Below are 21626 nucleotides of genomic sequence, written 5' to 3' on the forward strand. Positions count from 1 at the left end.
AAGACTCCTACAGATATTAAAATGAAATTATTCCGATTAAAATGCTATCATTTCGATACATCAGTGTATCATTGTTTTCAGTTGACATGATTCATCAATTGGGAATTCAGTAGAAAGTGAAAACAGGTTCTATTTATAACTTGGAAGTGGTGATTTATAAACTAAAACTGTTCCTAAATAACAGATTGTATTTTTAGTTTATTGGTTTTTGTCAACAGCTGTGATGTGCTAACTGTAAAATTGACCTGTGATTTCTTTACACCAATGCTTTTGGAAGATCATGTAGAATAAGTTCGATGTACAATATTCACAGTTAAGATCCAAAACTTATAAAAGTCTACAAATTAATTTTTGTCAATTAATCATTTCTCTTAATTAACAATATTTGAATGACATCAACCATCAAATACAAAGCTAAAACTGATCTAAGGTACACAGATTTTAAACTGGATTCAGACAAGGACCTCTCAAGTTCAAAAACAACATAATGTGTGTGTGTGGGTTTGTTTTTTTTTTGGGGGGAGGGGTACAATGATCACTTTGAATGGGGGGGGGGGGGGTTTACAATAAATACCCACAAATATAAAGAACAAATGATAATACCATGACTGTGAAAGTGTAATTGTGCCACTTTTTATTTTACAGACCAAAAAGTTACTTCGAATAATTTACATTTTAGACTAATTTTCCTGTTTATAAAAGTGAAATGTAGAAATTACCCTGCACTGTGATACTGGAAATAATGACTGACTTTAATTATTCATGCTTGCATCTGTCATGTACATTAATTATGTCACTGAAAATGACTGGATTTGCATACTACATGCGTTGACACAACAAGAAGCTGTGATACAGTTTTGACACTTTGATATGGGGAATGTCATTGAAAATTATACTTGATATCAAATGAGGGTTGAACACATGCACATTATCAATAAGCACATGGTTGATATCTATGAAGTGGCAATGAAATATTACTGAATTAGTACACTTTGAGTTTGGATCACAAGAAGCATTTGGAAACACGCTCATCTGTTGCACTCTCTTGATAAGGGAAATGTCAATGAAAATTACTGAATTTGTACACTGCCGTGGTTGATATCATGAAGTGCATTTGACTCATGTCCATCACCAGTAGCACTTGTTTCATGTGGCGCAAGTCAAGCTGTGTATACTATATATATATTCATTCTCCTTTCACTTTTCATTTGGAATTGGGTGTAACATAAACAAATTACTGACTCAACTGTAACACACTCATATTATATTCAAATAATGTGTTTTCTACTAATGTAATGATCAATTTATATACAATTTATATATACTTTAGAACGTTGATGTGTTAACATACATTATGGATAAGATGTGTTGTCATCAGTGTTTGTCACTTAGGATCCTGCCTATGAAATAGAATATAGCCAATTTCATTTTTTTTTAACAGAATGCATCATTATAAGTATGGTATTGACTTTAAAAAGGTTTTTAATTCCCATATGGATTGAAATATTAGAGACTGACAGGAAGTATGTGTGGTTTACCTACACATAAATATACAACATCAATTAATCTGTCATAAATAACTTCCTGTATTTCATTCACAGATTATTTGGTGTTAATGTATTATCCATTTCTCAAGAATAACTGAAGTGATTTCAATCAATATAAAATAAATTAAAATTAACACACCTTGCCCATTATGTGAAATTTTAACACAGAATCTTGTTTTGATTATTGGGCAGGTTTAATCTACCTAAGATTCCATTGTAATTTTACCAGGGTTCCCTTCCAAAAATTATGGTACAAGGTATGGGAATCTAGGCAAATTTTACCCGATTTCCATTCTCTGTTACTGGTGTTCTAATTCCTTCAAGCAAAAACACTGAGTTCCATACCAATATTACAGTACAAGATGTGAAAATTCTACACACACTTTATCTGGTTTCCCTCCTCTGTTACCAGGGTTCCCCACCAAAATTATGGTAGAAGGTATGGGTATCTATGCAAATTTTACCAGATTTCCTACCTCTGTTACCATGGTTCCCCACCAAAATTATGGTACAAGGTATGGGAATCTATGCAAATTTTACCCGATTTCCATTCTCTGTTACTGGGGTTCTAATTCCTTCAAGCAAAAACACTGAGTTCCATACCAATATTACAGTACAAGATGTGAAAATTCTACACACACTTTATCTGGTTTCCCTCCTCTGTTAATGGAGTCCCCAAGCCTTAGCAAAAAACGTTGAGGATCATGTTCCTCCTTTTTATCCTGTAATATCAAACGCTATTAATAAGTGATGCTGAGAGGGAGAGAGGAAGTATTTTGTGGTCACAACAACCTTCACACCAAGGTCCCAGCTTCCTAATCTACCTATCATAACATAAATGTAAATAATTAACATCTACATATTAAATTTGTTCAGGAAGTATTAAGTGGTTTGATAGTCCCACATACAAACACATTCAACACTGTATGTAAATATTTCATATTTGGCAGCTACAGGTTTTACAGAATGGAATGTTGGCACTCAGGTAAAGGACCATGTTTTAAATCAAGGTTCATCGCATTAGTGTTATCTTATCAATTGGAGCTATAACTTATATAAGGCTTACAACAGGATCATTCTTTCATTCTGGATCAACTTTTTCTAAAACTCTGCCAGAAAACTGTTTTTCATTCCTAAATTTTAATCCTATTACAAAGGACACCTAAAACCAAATCTACATGTTCATAGTTATAAGCTAAGAATTGGATGTTTCCATCACGTTTTGAAATTGACAAGTTTGCTCTTTTTTCTTCCTTAAATTTCATATTTGTAACAAATGGTTTTGAAATGGATAAATCCAAATCCTGTTTGGAAAGTAAAGATAAACAACTGATTAAACTGGGAGGGGCAAAAATGTGTGTTAATTTGTTTAAGAAAGTGGTACTTTATATATACATGTATACAATAACTTGTTTGTGCATGGTCAGTATTTAATGTGCAAATCATATAGTTTGTCAATTTTGAATTGTAAACATGGAAGTTGACTGAAAAATAGTGAAATCTCAGTTCAACAGTGAAACAACACACGCATGCTTTCCCTTAACAGCACAGACAGACATCTGTATGAATATTTAATTAGATATTATTCCTCGATATTTTCCTTTATTCAGCCAAGGAAAATACTCATTACCCAAGGGTTTTGTCACTTTAGGTTGAAGATGAGAAGTGACAAAACCTTTACCTAAAGTCATCAGCATTTTTGGGCTGAATGAATAAAAATATTGGGAATTTATATCGTGTACAGTAATTACCTTCCAATGATCTGACCATATTTGGAGCTATGCAGAACAAATTATGTGGACATGTGCTGTCGTTAGCAGAGTGACTAGGGTGGAAACTGCCATTTTCTTTGGGTCAAATGTTTCAACTTGGCTTGCATGTGATAAATAACAATTCTAATTACTTGTATAACAGTGTATTATATTTATTACCTATCAAAATCTTCATACCCCTGATTTTGTTTTCTGCAGCTGTCAAGTTTAAGACCTGGAGTTACTACTAGATGTCAAAATGCATTTTGTCATGAATTTTTTTTTAAAACTGCACAGGTGGAGTTATATGACACTGAGTTTATAATTAAATGAAGTTGTGGTGCTACAACTATAAATTTTTATTTTGTATTGTACTTTTAAAAAAGATTATTTCCAACATCGAAACCAAAATACTTGTGTTAAAGATCCTTAAAATTAAAGGAGCAAATTGCATTATATCATATCTGACAATATTTTCAAGTCATTTCATTCAGACCAATAACTTAAATCACCTCATGAGGGCCAGCAGAAATGCATATGTATTAGATGAACAATGAATATTCATGACTCCTAACTGCTGATTACCTTCAGATGAATAGTCATGAATATTTATGTTCATCTAACATATATGCATGCCTACTAAGTCCTATGAGGCAATGCTGGACCACTGCTAGGACGATGAATGTGAAAGAAGGTTCAAGTTGGTGTTTCTTGGCAGCTGCATGAAGTTTATGTGGTGTTTAATCATGAAACGACTCTCCAGAACCCAAATTCTTTTATTTTCTGGAGCAGTGTTCTTTTCAAGTTTGTAGTCTTTGACTAAAAAATAATATTATCCACATCTAACATGGAGATACTGTGGATAATATTGACTGCATCATTTTGGAAGGATTAATTTATCATCAAGATGCACCTAACAAATACATCACCCACTATCAAACCTATCTGCCAAGAGTTTTTTTATTAAAACTTTTGACCAAAAATAAAAATTTTGTGTCAAGTTTGTGAACAATTTTCCATCAACTCATCCCTAGATATATGCATTTCAGATTTCAACATGGCTAGTAGTTTAATGTTCAAAATATTTGACTGATAAGCACACATTTAGACCTAATTTGAATATAAGCAATCCACTGAATGGGGGTCAGGCCATTCTTCATCTACACATCCTCAGAAACATCTCAATCCATTTTTGGCCTGTAATAGCTAAACTTGTTTTTAAGTTCCACATTTTTGATAATCAAAACTTCAGCCAATCTTAGATTTTGATGAATTTAAGAGCTACTTCCAATATATGAAGGAACTTTTCTTGTGTAAAAAACAGTAATAACAAACGTAAGCAGTTTTTATCATTTCATAGATATGCATTTAATGTACTCATCCAGTTATTTATTTTTAGGTCTAAGATGATCATGATCCAAACTAAAGGTTCTGAGGTTTGAAGTTTAGGTTTAATTCTAGCAATGTCTACCATTATGGAGTTACAGCAATAATGAGTTAGGTTTCCAGCATTTCCATCATCACCTACACCTAGATGTTAACTCTACTGAGCAGTAACGACAAGGGAATGAAAATTAATTTCTACTCACTGCCTGAACAAATTTCTTGAAAAGGAATCCCAAATTTTAGCTTAGAAGAAGTTTTCATTTGATACTATGAACCCAGGGTCTATGATCATTCATTCTCGTATTAAGGGTTAAGAAGTTGCAGCATTTCGACCTCAGGCAGATAATTAAAACTATACACAGTATATGCAGTCATGGCTCTCTCTCATCTACAGAATTAGCTTATGAAAGTCAGAAAGAAAGGGTTTATAACAAAAGAGTACTAGCACTCCTGACTGTTTATTACATTCCTTTTTTCCAAGCCAAGTTCTAATGAGACAGGAGATTGTCTTTTGAAGCTATCTAACTTGATGACATGTACAATTGCATGGACTACTTGAAATGTAATCAGCCACTTCGGCTTGATGATCAAAAGCACTTTATCTACAATCAAGTGACTATACCGGCCTTCTACAGCATGACATGGCCTTGATTATCTCACATGACAAAGGAGATGACCTTGGCAATTTTATGGATTATCTCTGGGAAAATTCCCAATTACTTAAAAAGACCAAATGAGGTGCAAATCTAAGCAGCATGGGGAGACTTTCAAGGCTAAATTGTCACTACTATTTCCTGTCTATTAACCACACTAGCCACAAAAATTTATCACCGTTCTGTTCAAATTTTATTCAACTTATTACAATTCCAAACATATGCTCACTTAGCAATGGAATCTTAAACAAGGAATGAATTGTTATATGCAAGTTGAAATATCTAACACTTTGGGTTCTTTCCAACATCGATATCGTCTGCCTTAAATCTAACCTGTCCATGTCATGCAAGACAACATCCACATTATCTGCTATGTCGAACTCATTCTCAAAGTATTAGCTGATATGCTGAACTCATTCTCAAATTCTCAGAACGGACATAAACTGAAATGTAGAACTTGATCTCAAACCATTAGCTGATAGACTCAACTCGTTATCAAAGTATTAGCCGATATGTTGAACTAATTCTCAGAACATTTGCTGATATATCTCAACTCTTTCTCAAGACATTACCTAATATATATGTAGAACTCATTCTCAAACCATTAGTTGATATGTAGAACTCATCGTTTAAAACCATTAAACATGTTAATAATTTAGTTTAAACTTGATAACTCTTGATAAAATTATGTACTTGTTACTTAAGCTTTTAGACTCGGGCACACTCAGTGTACACTATCCATTGTCACATGGTCTTTGTCATGTGGTCAGGGACTCAGCCGAGTTGATTTGAAAGCTTATGTACAAGTACAGCATTTTATCAAATTCAAATTAAGTTGGCAATCAAAATGACCTGGATTGAAGAGTCCACATACATCCATTTAACAGGTTAGTGTGATGAGAAATTTATGAAATAATGAAAGGAGATACAAGGATAGATTTCATGTACAACTTAGCTTTATAATACAAATATGATATTTTTTCTTAAATTGACAATTTATAGCAAGAAATCTGATTTTAAATTATTGCTGGGTATTTAAACTAGATAAATGGAAGCATATTTATGGCAATCTAATGTGTTTATGAAAATACCAACAGGTGATATCACTTTTGAAATATGTACACATTATGAGCATAGAACTTCTAATTATGAAAAACATGTTCTGAACCCAAAAGCAAAACTTACTGCAATAACTTTTCAGGCTAAATATCATTCTAAATGTCAATATATGGATGAAGCAGAAAACACATATTTGTATTTTTGTCTACATAAAAATGGATTGCAATAAAACCACCAGTGAATATGGGCAGCTCAGATAAAATCAGAAGATGATTATAATTTGCATATCATTTGCATATTAAAACCAGTGTACACTATTCAATTGCCTTTACTTGTAATTTATCTTAAAGTTTGCTATAGACTTGTCAACATCAACAAAATCAAAAGGTGTTAAAAGATGCAAGTCACTAAAATAGATGTCTCAGTTTTGATATTAGTCTGTCAGATGGCACTGAACAGCAGCTCTTTGCATAATTGTACTAGGTTTTTATACAACCCAGAAACACTTGAAATGACTTTTCATATAAGTAGGGATTTCATTTAGAAGCTAAGCAACTCACACAGAACCATCTGAGGATGAGGATTTTCTAAGAACAAAGTGTTTGCTGCAATAAATGTGACAAAGGGTATAATGTTGAGTATTTTTGTCAGTAACAATTCTGCCGGTTTTTTTTACAGGCCATTTTATTGTTCTGTCAAAATACATTACAACAACATCTTCAATTTTCCTAGTTGTAGCATGTCTAAATTTCATATCTTGCATAATGTTGTGTAAAAGCAGTTATGATTATGGTGTTTTTGGTACTTTGATATTTGTAATTTGTAATGTGGTATGTATCTTTTGCACCTATATCAAAGATAAACTGTCTCTGCATCTTTGAAAGAATGATTTTCAGGGTTTTCATCTTCGTCTCTCAATTTGGCTTACTCATGACAAAATTCAGCTCTATGATAAAATTGGACTAAATTCACTTAATGTAACTGTAGTTAGTGAGATATGGTGTTTTATACTTAAACAAAAAATATTGATAATAATATCATTTGTACATCAATTGACAAATGGCCTTGAAGCCTGGTTATACTTATAATGATGCACTGACACAGACAGAGAGAGAGAGAGAGACACAGATACTAGTGACTAGCACTTGGTCTTTTTTTTTTGGTGACTGGAAACTTGAAAACCATCACTCAAATTCCTTACTGCCCACATGGGAATGGCAGCAAAGTGGATAGGAATGGGGAAATTCACATTCTGTTAAATAAATCACTGGACGATGAATTCTTAAGTGTAAAAGGGTCATGGCTCACTCACATTACCATTACCCATAGCTAGCATTTTCTCGGCTTATTTTCTCACCACGGAGAGATGACGACATGTAGACTGTGATGGTTTATTTATCTTTAAACAAGTCTACTGATGATGAGCAGAACAGCACTGTTGCTAACAGAGTGATAGATAATGAGGTTGAAGTGGTTCACAGCTATCTCTTATCACACAGACAACCATATTCGTTTCGTATTTGGATGAGAAAATCTCATCTTTATTCTATAATTTGAACTTGTTAACAAAATCATCTTGGAATTAAGACTTAGTTTTTGTTAAAATATTTCAGATAAATGCTTTCTTCCTTTTATTAAGCTTAATCGCCACAAAGATCTGCACTCATACATATTACTTATTTAGTGTATTATGGAATCATGTATTAAGGTATTATGCGAGGCTTTTCACAAAGTTTATTTTGACTGGTTAAAAAGAATGGAAATAAATATCATCTGTGTTTACTGTAGTGTAAGTGATTGGATGAGAAAGTATTGGCAAGAACTTGAACATTGCTAGACTGAAAGCTTTCATTGTTGTTGTATGTGTGCCATATATATATATTGCTGTCGCTTACACTAGCAATATCAAACACAAACGACAAATCTTTCGGTTTAGTAATGTTTTCTATCAGTTTGACTCTTCCAGGTTCACATTGGCTAAAATATGAAATGTTTGCAACACCAAGAGGCGTTCAGATAACTGGGGGCGTCACACCATTTTAGATATAACTGCAACGTACAACAGAAATATTTCAACTGCGAGAGGAACATCATTCTTGCAGATCTATCTCAGCCGACTGAAACCTGGTAATTAAGATGTTTTATCATAGATCCATGAGAGGAACTTCACTTTACTACTGCAACAGAAATCTGGTCAAATTCTAATCATGAGTCTGGAAGTTTGGAACATATATCTTTCAGGTAAGACAGTTGTGATATCTTCAACATCACTGTAATAAGTACCTAAGAACTGAAAAATCTTAATGTGTGTATATGTGTGTGTATGTGTATGTATGTATGTATGTATGTATGTATGTATGTATGTATGTATGTATGTATGTACGCACGCACGCACGCACGTGTGTGTGTGTGTGCGTGCATGCATGCATGCATGCATGCATGCATGTATGCATGTATGTATGTATGTATGTATGTATGTATGTATGTATGAACACAGTACTTGTCTGTAACAACTTGATTGTTCATGTTCATGCAGCTTGCAGGGGGGTGGATATTGGTACAATATCAAACATACTTTTGCAACTTCATTAACTTTTCTTTAGATTGCAAGCATAAAGGATAGGACACACAAAGAGTTCATCCTGTGCTATAATTGAATTATCATGACACTGGACAGAAGCCATGGGATCCCAGGAAAACTATTTGAGTCGCCAGGTGAAAAGAAAAGATTTTGCATTGATTCAGAAACGATCATAAAAGAAAGAGACACCAGAGAAAACTTTTGCTTTGTTTGCTGTGGAGCTTAGCCTAATTAGGTACTTAATGACATGCACATAAGTAAAGGCAAGAATTCAGTAAATTGCTTTCTAGTTGGAGATATGTGTTGCATCTATACGTCAGTGAGTCAGTCTGCAGTCACAATGGGAAAAAAAACTACAGTATAAATTCACAGCATTTGACATCTTTTTGCAATCCAACCATGGTTTCTCAAGAAACTGGGATAATTTCTTCCTGAAGCCTTGACACCAGATGTGGTCATGGTAGGTATGCAGTGAGAGCAACAGAGTCAGGGGATAACCTTGACCATTAAAGTATGAAAGATTGGGGTTTAGTTGCATCCTTCAGGGGACAAACTCTACTATAACAACATTCTCAAGGCTCTGGTCTAGTTTATGCAGCACAGTATTGCCCCAATTAAAATCAGTAGCTTGCTGCTCCTTCTTGTTTTCTTTCTCTCCGCCTGCTAGTTAACTTTTCCCACATCCGAGCCAGACAAATTAGCCAAGGCTTAGCAAAACCACCAACTTTACAAGAATGATCGCTGGTTTGATTTGTGAAGTACTTGACAAAGCAGACGGTCTGCCAAACTTCTGTCACTTTTATGACACTACACCTCCTGTACTTTAGAGAACTAAACCTACCAGACGATCACCTTCTCTATACTGTCTGACCTAGTTCTAGTCAAACAATGTCAACACAATATTACCCAGTACAAACTTTACATCGGCTTGCCATGTTCTCTTAGGACATCCACCAAGTATTCAGTCATATCAAATCAAAACATTATCAAATCAGCTAATCACATCTGATATGAAAATTTGCTTGATCAAATCAAAGACAACATTTACTGATCTTAACTGTAACAGTGTGGTCAATATTGTCTGCAGCATATAAGAAATGATTTGGGTATGAATATACTAAGTACTGTTGAAACAACAAGAACATCATTCAGTTGGGTTACATTTGACTGATGTCATGTGTAGCTACAGTAACTAAACTTGACATTGATCAATTAAATATAGAAAATATCAGAAAGATAGCCATTTTTAGCGAATGGTTGTGGCTCAAAAGAATCACAGGTTGAGTGAGCAACAGTGCTTTCCACTACTAGGACTAGTAACAGGGCATGACATAAGCAGTAGTCCAGGGCACATACACCACTATATTCAATATATCTAGACTACCAAATTAACAGAAGTCCAGGCCACATACACCACTATATTCATTATATCTAGACTACCAAATAAGCAATAGTCCAGGACACACAGACTACTACACATTGTATCTAGACTATCAAATAGCAGTAGTCCAGGGCACATACACTACTATATTCATTATATCGAGACTACCAAATTAGCAGTAGTCCAGGACACACAGACTACTACACATTGTAGCTAGACTACCAAATTAGCAGTAGTCCAGGACACACAGACTACTAAACATTGTATCTAGAATACCAAATTAGCAGTAGTCCAGGACACATAAACCACTAAACTGTAAACATATCTAGACTACAAAATTAACAGTAGTCCAAGGCACATAGACTACTAAATATCACATCTAGACTACCAAATTATAAGGTCTCTTAGACCAGTGGATATCAATAGAAAATTGCACCTGAAACAGTTCATTTGACTAAATCTAATTACCAACTGTAAAGATAAATTTCAGCCTGGGTTATTTAAAAAAAAAAAAAACCCTACTTCATCAGTAAGGCTGTGATCAACACCACTGTATATCATTATCTCCTGTTATACACCTGAGACAACCTGATGGTCACATATCAGAAATATATCTATAAAGATTAGAACAGGTTGTAGGCATTTCTTAAGCATGGAGAGTTGTTGTAGTCAGTTATCTCAGAATTGGTACATATAACACATGTAGACATTATCCAGAGAGTGACCACAAGACATTACCTAGTCTTTACAATTTTTTTTATTTCTTCAAATGTTATGATTGCCATATCATAAATCACACTGAAAAGGGTAAATGAAAAGTACTAACTGATTAATTTCATATTTTCGGATTAGTTGTGTTTCATAGCCTTCTTGGACTATATGATAAGACCCCGCATACACCCACATGTCATCGTCATTGTTACGTTTGAAGACAAATATATATAGTACTTGTATTTCAATAACTGAACACTACGTATTCAAGTGTATCAGTGAGATTTACATCACAGAACTTAAGATATTTCCATATGATTCCATTTAAACCCATGCTTTAAACTGTGCAATGCTCAACAAGTGATATCCCGGCCTACTTAACAACGGCTGATCCATTGAGATTATACTGTGATTATAACAAGTACTGAGAAACTGCACTGTGAATTTGAAGTGATCTAGTATTGTATGCAAAGGACCTTTAAAGGCCAATGTTTCAATCCCAGGTTCTTATCAATTGAGGCATGTGGATTAGATACGGATTAGTCTTTTAATTCTGAACCAACATTTCCTACAGCTTTGCTACCAGAGAAACTGTTTTTCCCTCGCTTACAATTACATTTCAATCCTAATCTCAACTGGCTCTTTTAACTTTCTACTTGCTTTCTATGAATGAGCCCACCATGTAGTAACACATCAACAGGGTGCTAAACATCGTTTTGTGATGATGGCTATCTTTATGTAACTGTCTGGACTGACATTAAAGTCAATGTGGCCTGAAGGATCAATCTATACATTCTTCAAACACTTGTAGGGGTTTGAAACGACAGTACATGTACCATTGTCTACTCACCCGATATAGCGATACATGTGAACTGTACATTTCATTTTTATAGGTCATATCCATCTGTATATGCAATTTATTTATTGTAGGTGTTTGAAATGACAGTATGATTACCTATCCATTTGGTAAAGTGATAAACATGTACTACATGTTGAATTTTTCTGGTAACTATACTAGTATCTTCTCCAAGCAGTTGTAGATATGTAATTTATTTCTTGTGGGTGTTTGAAACTACTACAGTATGATTACCTATCCATCCAGTTGAGCGATACATGTGAACTGCACGTCGTCACATTTTTCTGGGTTTTATAACTACAGCAAAGATGACTCAACAAGATAGGTCTACAAAAAATGTAGGTCCACCATGTGACAGTCATTGTATTGGCCACACAAGGCAAAGGCCAGAGTTTACCTATGTCAGGAAAAGACTCACCCATTTCCGTGGTCTACCACGTGGCCGTTTTGGACCAGTTGGCTCTTCTTTCTGAAAGTACAAAATTTTTGCATTTTACACAAGTGTGTGTGATGGTTTGTTATCTGCTGTTGTTAAAACTTCACACATAATCATGCATCGAAAAATAAAGAGTTATATTTCTTCTGAATAAAGAAATTGATAGGGATATTAAGCTTACAATGAATATGGTATGTTTAATCAAATATATTTATTGTGTAAAACTTGGAAATGACTTACACCCCACTATAAATTAAATTCATCATGGACACAAGATAACGTTTTTTTTTCACCAGTGAAAAAATCAACCACACTTTCATGTGAAAATTGCTGATTTTCAACAAATCATTGGTATTGTGCCGTTCTGATTCTGAGCCAGGGGTAATAATTGTAAAACACTTTGAGCATGGCATGGGAAAGTGCTATATAAGAACCCAACATTATTAATATTATTATTATTATTATTATTATTATAATTGTCTCTCAAGTTATGGAATCACTTCATACACTGGCTTGATTTGATATTTAGTGCCATTATCCTGATTTCCCTACCAAACTGAAAAAAAATGACAAAATTATGATTTATGCGACTTTGGGCTATGTACAGTTACATCACTTATCAAAATTATCAAAACGACTTGAAAATAACTGAATAGTTCAGATCTGTCGCCTTTTAAAACGTGATAATGGTGTTGCTTGACATACCGATGGGTTAAAGCCAACACACTTTCACCAATAGAACACCCCCGAAACTGCGGCTCAAGTCACATGTAACATGTTTACTTGTATGCATTGTCATTAAATACACTATCGCACTTTGGGAGACGGGACGTGGGAGGGGAATTTTAACAATTACTTGGTGAAATTTTGGCCCGTAAATTGTCAAAAACAAAGAGAGAATTAACAGTAGCAGGGTGGGTAATGTCAAGCCGATGATGCTATTCAGTACAGATCGACACCTTATTGTCTTTGACTTGGTGGGTCCGAAATTACCACGCAAGTGTATAATCCACCAAGACTCGCTAAATAGGTAAAAAGGGGGATTCCAATTGGATAATTAGTTTGCCGGAAGTTTTAAAGAAAACAATTTCGTAATAAAGTAAAGAAAAACGGTGGCCATTTCTTTATTGGAATGTGTACGAAGCATAGTTATTATGTGTCCGATCTTTACAGACGCTCTTCCCTGGAATTCTTCACACTAAAATGAAGGGCTCCAATTCCTGCCTATGGCTTGTTATCATGTATCGATGTATGAGCCGTAAAAATGGGTCCAAGTTTAACTTTTTTTTTAGAAATAAAAATTTCATCGCCTTTAGACAACGCGATATAATAGTGAACTTCGCAACTTGAGACGGTTCTGGAAACTAGGTTAGAAATTTAAGTCAAAGTGAGTGCTTTACATCAATATCAGCCGATGTCCGACAATTCTGGCGCAATCTTTGTTGCTGAGCTCGCTGTCGGACAAACCGCGCGTAAGGTAACATTTTCTGCTTTACTACTTATTTGTATTTTGCAGATATGTGATGTAATCGAATATGCAACTTTTACTCACTGTTAAAGCACAATGAATACGTATAAGGCGAGAAACCAATGAATGACTCTTCCTGTCGCAGTATCGAGCGCTAGCAGTGAATAAGCCCGCCTAAAATGGACGGCGTCTGCAACAGTGTGGGAAGACACGCTCTCCCTTTCCATGAACAAGAAATTACATCAAAAACTTTCTCTCTAACCTTTTTCTGTTTCTTGTTCTTGCCCTTGCTACCTGGTGGCCTTCCGCGAGGCCTCTTGACGACAGGCTCATCTGAAGTCTGTAACAGTAGAGAAGTGAAGTTTAGCTAGCTGAAGGTATTATGCAATAGCCGATCAGCTGGCCAGTGGAACGGAATCAACACAAAACCGCAAACACACATAACATAGGAACATATACGAGGTACACACTTTGGTTTCCTGTATCTTTCTTGGTCGTCCTCGGCCCTTTTTCTGTGGCGGTGCATCTTGTTGCTCCGATGCTACGGCTGGTTTGTCACTCATGGCGACTGTCACGGACTCTGTCGCCTGTAATACGGGGAACCAAAATCGGAAGGGGTACAGTGACAAAACGCACAGAACTCGGATTCGGTCCCTTCGCTGTATGACCGTGTGCACTGGAGCCACAATTTTTTTCAGCCGATCAGCTGACTTCTTTGCACGAACAAAATATTCTGCAGCTCAGAAACTCGGTTAAAACGGGTTAGAACAAAGTAAAATAATTTTTCACGTGGTCGTTTCGCAAATAACTAAGTGCGGGGAGCGAAAATTCCACCGTGGGTGGATAGGCTTTACTCCTCTCATAGGCGTACAAGTACCACACATACAAAAAGGCCTGTCAAAATAAAAACAATGCGAGATACGTACAAAGCCGATATTGATATCACGTGACTCCTTCTGCCGGCCCACTTTTCTGAATCTTTGCTCTGATTGGTGTATTTTGTAAGCTAATGACATATACGCCTGCGTATTGATAGCGTTCTTCACCTCCTGCCGATGAAAAGCTTTGATTTTTGCCGCTGAATGTCAAACAGCAACCATCGATTGTATTTCAGATTTTTGCAACTGTATTATTTTAAAATCGTACCTCCAAGTTTGTTATTTTTTCTATAAATATTACATATAACCTAATTTATAATTTCCAATGTTTATCATACTAATTAGAGATTGTATAAAAAAATCGGAAGTTATTTCGATACTGATGAATTACGTCCCATACCGTCCTTTTTCACGCAAATTAGATTGTTTGTAGTGATAGCCCATCAATTTGTCACAGTGACAAGTTTGTTCATTGATAAAGATTGTGACCGCCTACTGATAACCACGCCTACGAAACGCCTCCGCCAGACATCCTGGCGTCAAGAAAATATTCCATACGTCTGTTTGTTACATGCTTTGGGATTGGATTGCAATGCAAACTGTGAAATCTGGAAACCAATCAAAATAGTTTTTGTATGGTATTTTACTTTTTTTGCAGCTTGATGCTGTTTGACAGGTCGATAGTCGAAGCCACACAAACGCAGTGTGCGGTTCCGGTAAAGCATCGCCGTGTCAAGTGGCGGCTACACTGGAAAATGAACTAGTTTCGCTGTTGTTGTTGTTGCACTTTTTTTCGGCTATCCGCATCAATCTAGTTTGGAAAAAAACAAGCGTGTGTCATAGTCATGTGAGAGTCACATTGTATAGAAAATAACCTCCTACGCACTGCACTGGAATGACTTTGGATAGTTCAAAGAATTCAACCATTCCTTTTCTGTATGCGTGTAACACCCACTCGATTTAATACTTGATCATCTCATCTATCGCGTCTCTCGCTCTCTCGGTTGCAGCGCCCTTAACATCCACACACGTAAATTGTGACACATAACATTCTTAGCATTCCGCCCCTTTGTTTACATTGGCGAGCCTACTCCATCCCTGCTTCATCAGACACCCTGGTAAACTTCGGCTATGTTTTTTTTTTAAATTTATTTAAACCTTACGAGAAAATTTACCATGTATAAAAGAGACACGCAGTATTACAAGACAAGTTTAGTAAATGCAACACTTTACATGTAAGGTAGCTTTAGGCTGCGATCCGAACAGACTAGGTGGTCAGTATTCTACTGAGGAATTGGGTAATGGAAACTTGAGATCGATCAGTTTTTGTTTAGAAACCTTCCACCTGTTGCGTAACGCTTCGGAAATGAGATGATAGCTTTTCCGGGTCGATCATAGTCTGATCCGCTATCGACGACGGAACCTGTCAATCAAGTGAAGTAAAACTTAAAAAGGGTAGTAAAGGGCGTAGGAGAAAGAATCGCGTAATAATTTGTTTACTTTTATTTTTTGTTGTTAAGTATCTGAAAATTTACCTTAAAATACCAGGGTCATAGGGAACGTTTTGGAGCTAAAACTTTTCCAAACCGTTCGCACAACATAACATTATCAACATGTCGCATTTACATGTACATGTATATCACTCTGCGCGGGATGTCATTTACATGTAAAGTCAGACTTTAAAAGCAGCACCCGCATCGTCATGTTCTTAGCCTATCCGCTCGTACAAGTTACATAACTTACAATTATATGTAAGAGCGTGATTACTATGGCTAGAAATATTGATCAAATCATTGAGCTCCTTCCGATTTTGCAATAGGATTTCGGTCGCTCATTTTGTTTGTTTTTTCGTACACGTTTTACAGTTATGATGCTGATGCAAGTCATGAAGATATTGTTCACTGTGTGCTTTTGGGGGTGTTGAAGTACCGTAATCTTAACTTCCGATCGCTAACCGCAGAATCCCAAAGGCAAAGAATGCACAGTAAATGGGTGATTACTGCACCCACAAGTGACCAATCGGTCGTGCAGCTGTCTGGCCTGGATTCATGATGTGATGGCCGCAAAAGAAATGTCATCGCATAGAATCATCTACGAATACGAAAGGTTAAAATTTACTGAAAGTAAAGTGGGTGTATGGTTAAAACCATAGTTTTTGAAAAGTTTAATTCATCCACGACTGACCATCCGTTATATCCCTGCGTAAAATATGGCAAAGGTGCAATCTTTTGTATAAAGTTCGCCTTCGGCTGATGACCAATGACTTAACGATGCATCTTGGCATGGCATATAGGTGTGCCATATAGAAAAAGAGGCGCGACTTCTGCGAAACAAAGCTCTTTGAATATCACTCTGCAATTAGTGGTAAAGTCAGTAGGTCTATAGTAGTAACATGAAACAAATTATGACCACTGAATGTGTCGATTGGTAGTAAAACATCGTGAAGCCTTCGTGTCTCTGCTCCAAATTACTATAGAAAAAACATCCTCAACACCTGGAAATTTACCCGACAGAAGGAAACGCGAAGAAAGCATTGGAAATGTAAACGTGACATGCAAAAGTTATTCTTTCGACGAATTTACTGTAAACCACATATCGCACTTATCTTATATTCTATTTTACATGATTGTAATACTGGTAGGTATTACTCTAGTATATGCAGTGCATGCCATTTGCAAACCAAGAGTCGTTTGAAAGGGAGAATGCCAGAATCGAGCCTCAAATTATTCCATCTGCAAGCAGGATTATATAAACTTGCACATTATATATGAATCAGACGAAAAAAACCCCGAAAAACGATGAATGAATTATGATAAAATTCGTATATACCGTTGTTATTGACCATTGTCAATGAAACCCAAACACGACAACTCAGTCACTGTACCTGTAACACTGAAAAGAACGAGACAGTGGTAGTTATTTGAGAGGACGCATTACTTTCTTTGCTATAAACAGGAATAGATAAACGGATGAACCACCGTCCATGGATGATATACACAATAGTATACCCAACATGCGTAGAGTAGGTTTAATTTTAGGCTATATGTAGGTAGATCAATGAACGGACGTACACTACTAAATAGTTACTGTACTATTTTCAGAGAAGTGTGCGTATACTGCGGCGAAACATTCTTTCACTTTTTGGTTCAAATTGTTTGTAAAAGTGTAGGTTTTAGGTTCCCCAAAATGTCGATTTTTCTCCTTTACATTCATAAAAGATGCATTATATTTGAACATTTTGAAGTTGATTTACGGCTTGTCTCAGAATCAGCATAGATCTACCTAGTTTTTTCACTTTGTTTTTATAAGTTACACCGTTATCATTTTGGAAACAGTACCACTGGTATTTCGATAGTATTTTTACCCATCCGACTTCAGTTTTACAATTCACGCAAACGATTGCAATAATCACTTTGATAAAGCTACCCTTGGTAGAATTTATCTTTAGCCAGCTCAGTGCAGTGCATGCAGAGTGCCGTCTCAATGCGACTGTGACTCTGCTATCGGAGTCTACTGTCCATCAGCGCCGTATAAAGTTTATTTTATATGATATGAAGGTAGTATTGGCGTTCCATATGAGTGACTAGAAAGTTTACATAGATTGGCGCTCTTGTCAAAAGACTTAGTATTTTATAAAAGTAAGTTGATTATGTATGATTTGTTTTTTATTTATGTGTGTGTGTGTGTGCGTGTGCGTGCGTGGGTGGGGGGTTTCTGAAAATAGGATGTTTGTCAATTTATATACTAGAGATTAGGGTAGGGGAGGGCCGTACAGTGGGTGAAAATGAAGATAAATTATATATACCATCAGATGTCTAAGTTTATGGAATTTAGGGGCTGAGAATTCATGGAAATTAGAAAAAACATTTGGGAAGCATTTTATATGAAATCCTTAACAACAGAAAACATAACTATCTGAACTAGACACACATATAAACAATTTTTTTTAAATAAAATAAAAAATCTACCTACCCCACCTCCTTTAAAATTGAATGTAATCGGAACAACAAAGTTTTTTTTATGCCTTACAGTGTTTTTGCTAAGGTTTGGGAACAGAAAGGGGGAAAGAGGTAAAACTGGTAGTGCTTCCCATGCAATGTATCATAGTTTAGGTGGGGAACCCCGGTAAAATGATGTGGGAACCCCGGTAGATTTTACCTACTTACCGCCCTTAAATAAAACACTGCCTTACATGTAAAAGATTATACACTACTGTTCCCAGATAGTTGTGATATATTAGCTTATTCTGCCTGTTTGACAGGTTTTATTTCAACAGCTGGGGGAATATGACTAGAAAAGTATGCCATGAGATGTGATTTACATATCACATTGTCACATTTGTACTTTTGTTGCACTACATTCTCAGCCTATACAAACTGGTGCCAGCAGGTTGTGACTGTCAACAGAAGCCATACAACTTAGCTGGCCAATATTACAGTCTTTTTAAAAAGCCAGTCATGTTAGCAACAAATGTGACTGCTACAAACAATATCCTCTAGGGTCTCTACACTTTGCTCTGCTTCTGTTTCTTTTGTGGTCTTCTTTTGGTAAACTTTGTGAGTCTGTTACTCTAAGAAATAGCCAATTAAGCTGAAATGACAGCATGTTACATCACAATGGATGGGTCAAGTGACAATCTCCAGAACTCCGTCCTAGGGATCAAAGTCAGCTGATCACTGACAACAAGAAATTGACTTTTACTTGTCGGTGAATAACCTGTATGACACTGACAATAGCATAACTGTTGTAAACGGTGCCTAGCAGTGACCAAAACAAGTTACTCTTGCAAAGAAAGCATAAACACTGTGAATAAAAATGTCGGTATTTGGGAATGTATTGTGCTGGGACAGGCAAGTTAAGACCCTTGAGCTTGGAGTTTGGTCTGTGATTGAGTCCAATATGACAGGTAGTCTAATATCCGACATACCATTTCAGATCTTGACATTTACACTGTAATAGCCCAGAGACTTGGCTTTCGGGGTTGACATGCTGATGAGTGACATTATCAAGCCAAGTCTCTGGCTAGAAAACTCTGAACATATAGATGATTTTGAAGAAATCAAATCTGACAATTATTTTGCTGTTGTGCACAAGACAGTAAGTAAGAAACTTCCATAAGACTGCACATTCATTGGGAAGATAGTATAAAATATCTCAATGTATTTCAACAAGTTGCTACATAATTAATTTACTTTGGCAACTCTCTTAGCTAGGTTGCAGTCCCTCTATCACTGGTATGTTAGAAAACACAGGGACAATGTTGTGGCTAGGCACAGACTGTTTGAGGTGCACCAGACTTGTTATGTAACTTGTTTATTTACATGTAAAGCAGCAGACACCTAGTATTTTTGCATGGTACTTTCTATGAGAAAGTGTCCTGGATGCTGTAACAGGATATTTTACAAAAATGTATTCATAGGAGAGGATGAAATCAGGCTCTATTGCGATTTATGTCTGCTGAAAAATCTAGTGCAAAATCACTTTATGACTAATAGAAATTATCCAATGTTATTCATAAAAGCAATTGAGAAATTCAGGATAGCAACTTGGAAAAAAGTCAGTTTGAAGGGAAAATAGCCACCATAGCTTAATAATCAGTTTGTTGTTTGATGACTTTGACCGAGTTATCTTGATACAGCCAGAAATTCTGTTGAAATTGTCACATGAATTACAAGTAATTATTAGCTAGGTTACATCCATTACTGATCTAGCTCACTACTGTTGGAAAATTTTGACTTAGACAACACTGTAGATCACCTACATAGATGTATAAACAGCAGTGAAGGGCTATCACTGATCAGGGGAGGTATTTTCATATACCTCCATGTACTATCCTAACTTTTGGCATCATAAAAGTATGCAGTTCCATGTACAAAATCATTGCATCATCAAAATCGAGGCAAAAACAATGATGCAGAGTCACCTTCATCATGCCAGCACAACACTGTACCATGTACTGGTAAATAGTGAGTCAGTGTCCTGCACAAATCTGTGCTTTATTGTTGTTGTTGCACTGCTAAATGCAAGTCATCTTGTGCAGACTGCTATTATACCAGTTTTGAAGCATGGCAGTAAGAACTCCACATGTAATAGTGTCTTCGAAACTCCCTGTAGGCATATGCATTGTTATAAACAGTAGGAGATACCACTGCCTGTACTTTATCTAACACCTGCCTTTCATTGCCAGAAAACAACAGAATGATCAGTAACTTCCTTCCTGTATTTGTGCAAAACAATGGCTCAAGGTCAGAGGGCTTCTAAGTATTCAATCAAGTTTTTTCTTGATCTCCATCTTACTGCTGCAGTACATTATTCTGTTTTCTGGCGAGGTGTGTGTGTAAGGCACAATCACAGTTCCGGTGTTGTGGCTATTTACATACTGAAAACAACTCTGTGATTACCCTTGACCCCCCCTTGATAACCCTTACATCCAAAGTGGGAGTGGCCGGAAACTGTGCTTGTAGGTAACTGACAGCTAGCTACCTGACTTAGCATACAAAAGAAGGCAGATACATGTACCAACCTTTGAACTGTTTTAGGTATGACCTACCAGTTCAAGTTGGATAGACTAAATTGTAAGTTTACAAGCTCCCGTCAAGTCTATTGTACAGAACGTTCACTGATTGGATCTAGTTCTATGTTGATTGTCTGTTGCAAGTCTGAATGCCTTCAACCATCTTTACTCTACTGTGTTGTGCAGTTTGCAGGAAAGCAAAGTGTATGTGTACCTGTGTTGAAGTAGAAGTATCGTAATTGCCATCAAGATACTGAGAACCACTGTAGGACTCAAACCTTGGCACTAGCCTGGAATCCATGCAAATGGGAGTTTTCAATTCATTATTTCCACATGGGAAAATCACTAAAATTCAAAATCCCCAATCACCTGGATTCTAGTCTAACCATGGCACATGCAAAAGAC

At 36.1% G+C, this 21626-nt stretch overlaps 1 protein-coding gene across 1 annotated transcript in view; it reads right to left on the reverse strand.

The window, feature by feature from the left end:
* LOC144438878 (high mobility group protein HMG-I/HMG-Y-like) overlaps window positions 1–14682 on the reverse strand; it is a 36926-nt gene extending 22244 nt beyond the window's left edge. Inside the window, exons 1-3 of the mRNA XM_078128093.1 lie at window positions 14300–14682; window positions 14092–14169; window positions 12344–12394 (exon numbers count right to left, since the gene is read on the reverse strand). Coding sequence (XP_077984219.1) covers window positions 12344–12394; window positions 14092–14169; window positions 14300–14392 — 222 coding nt within the window. The 5' untranslated portion in view covers window positions 14393–14682. The remainder of the gene's footprint in view (window positions 1–12343; window positions 12395–14091; window positions 14170–14299) is intronic.
* Between the last annotated feature and the right edge of the window lie 6944 nt (window positions 14683–21626).

The sequence above is a fragment of the Glandiceps talaboti genome, chromosome 1, assembly GCF_964340395.1.
Source record: "Glandiceps talaboti chromosome 1, keGlaTala1.1, whole genome shotgun sequence".
NCBI classification, from domain to species: domain Eukaryota; kingdom Metazoa; phylum Hemichordata; class Enteropneusta; family Spengelidae; genus Glandiceps; species Glandiceps talaboti.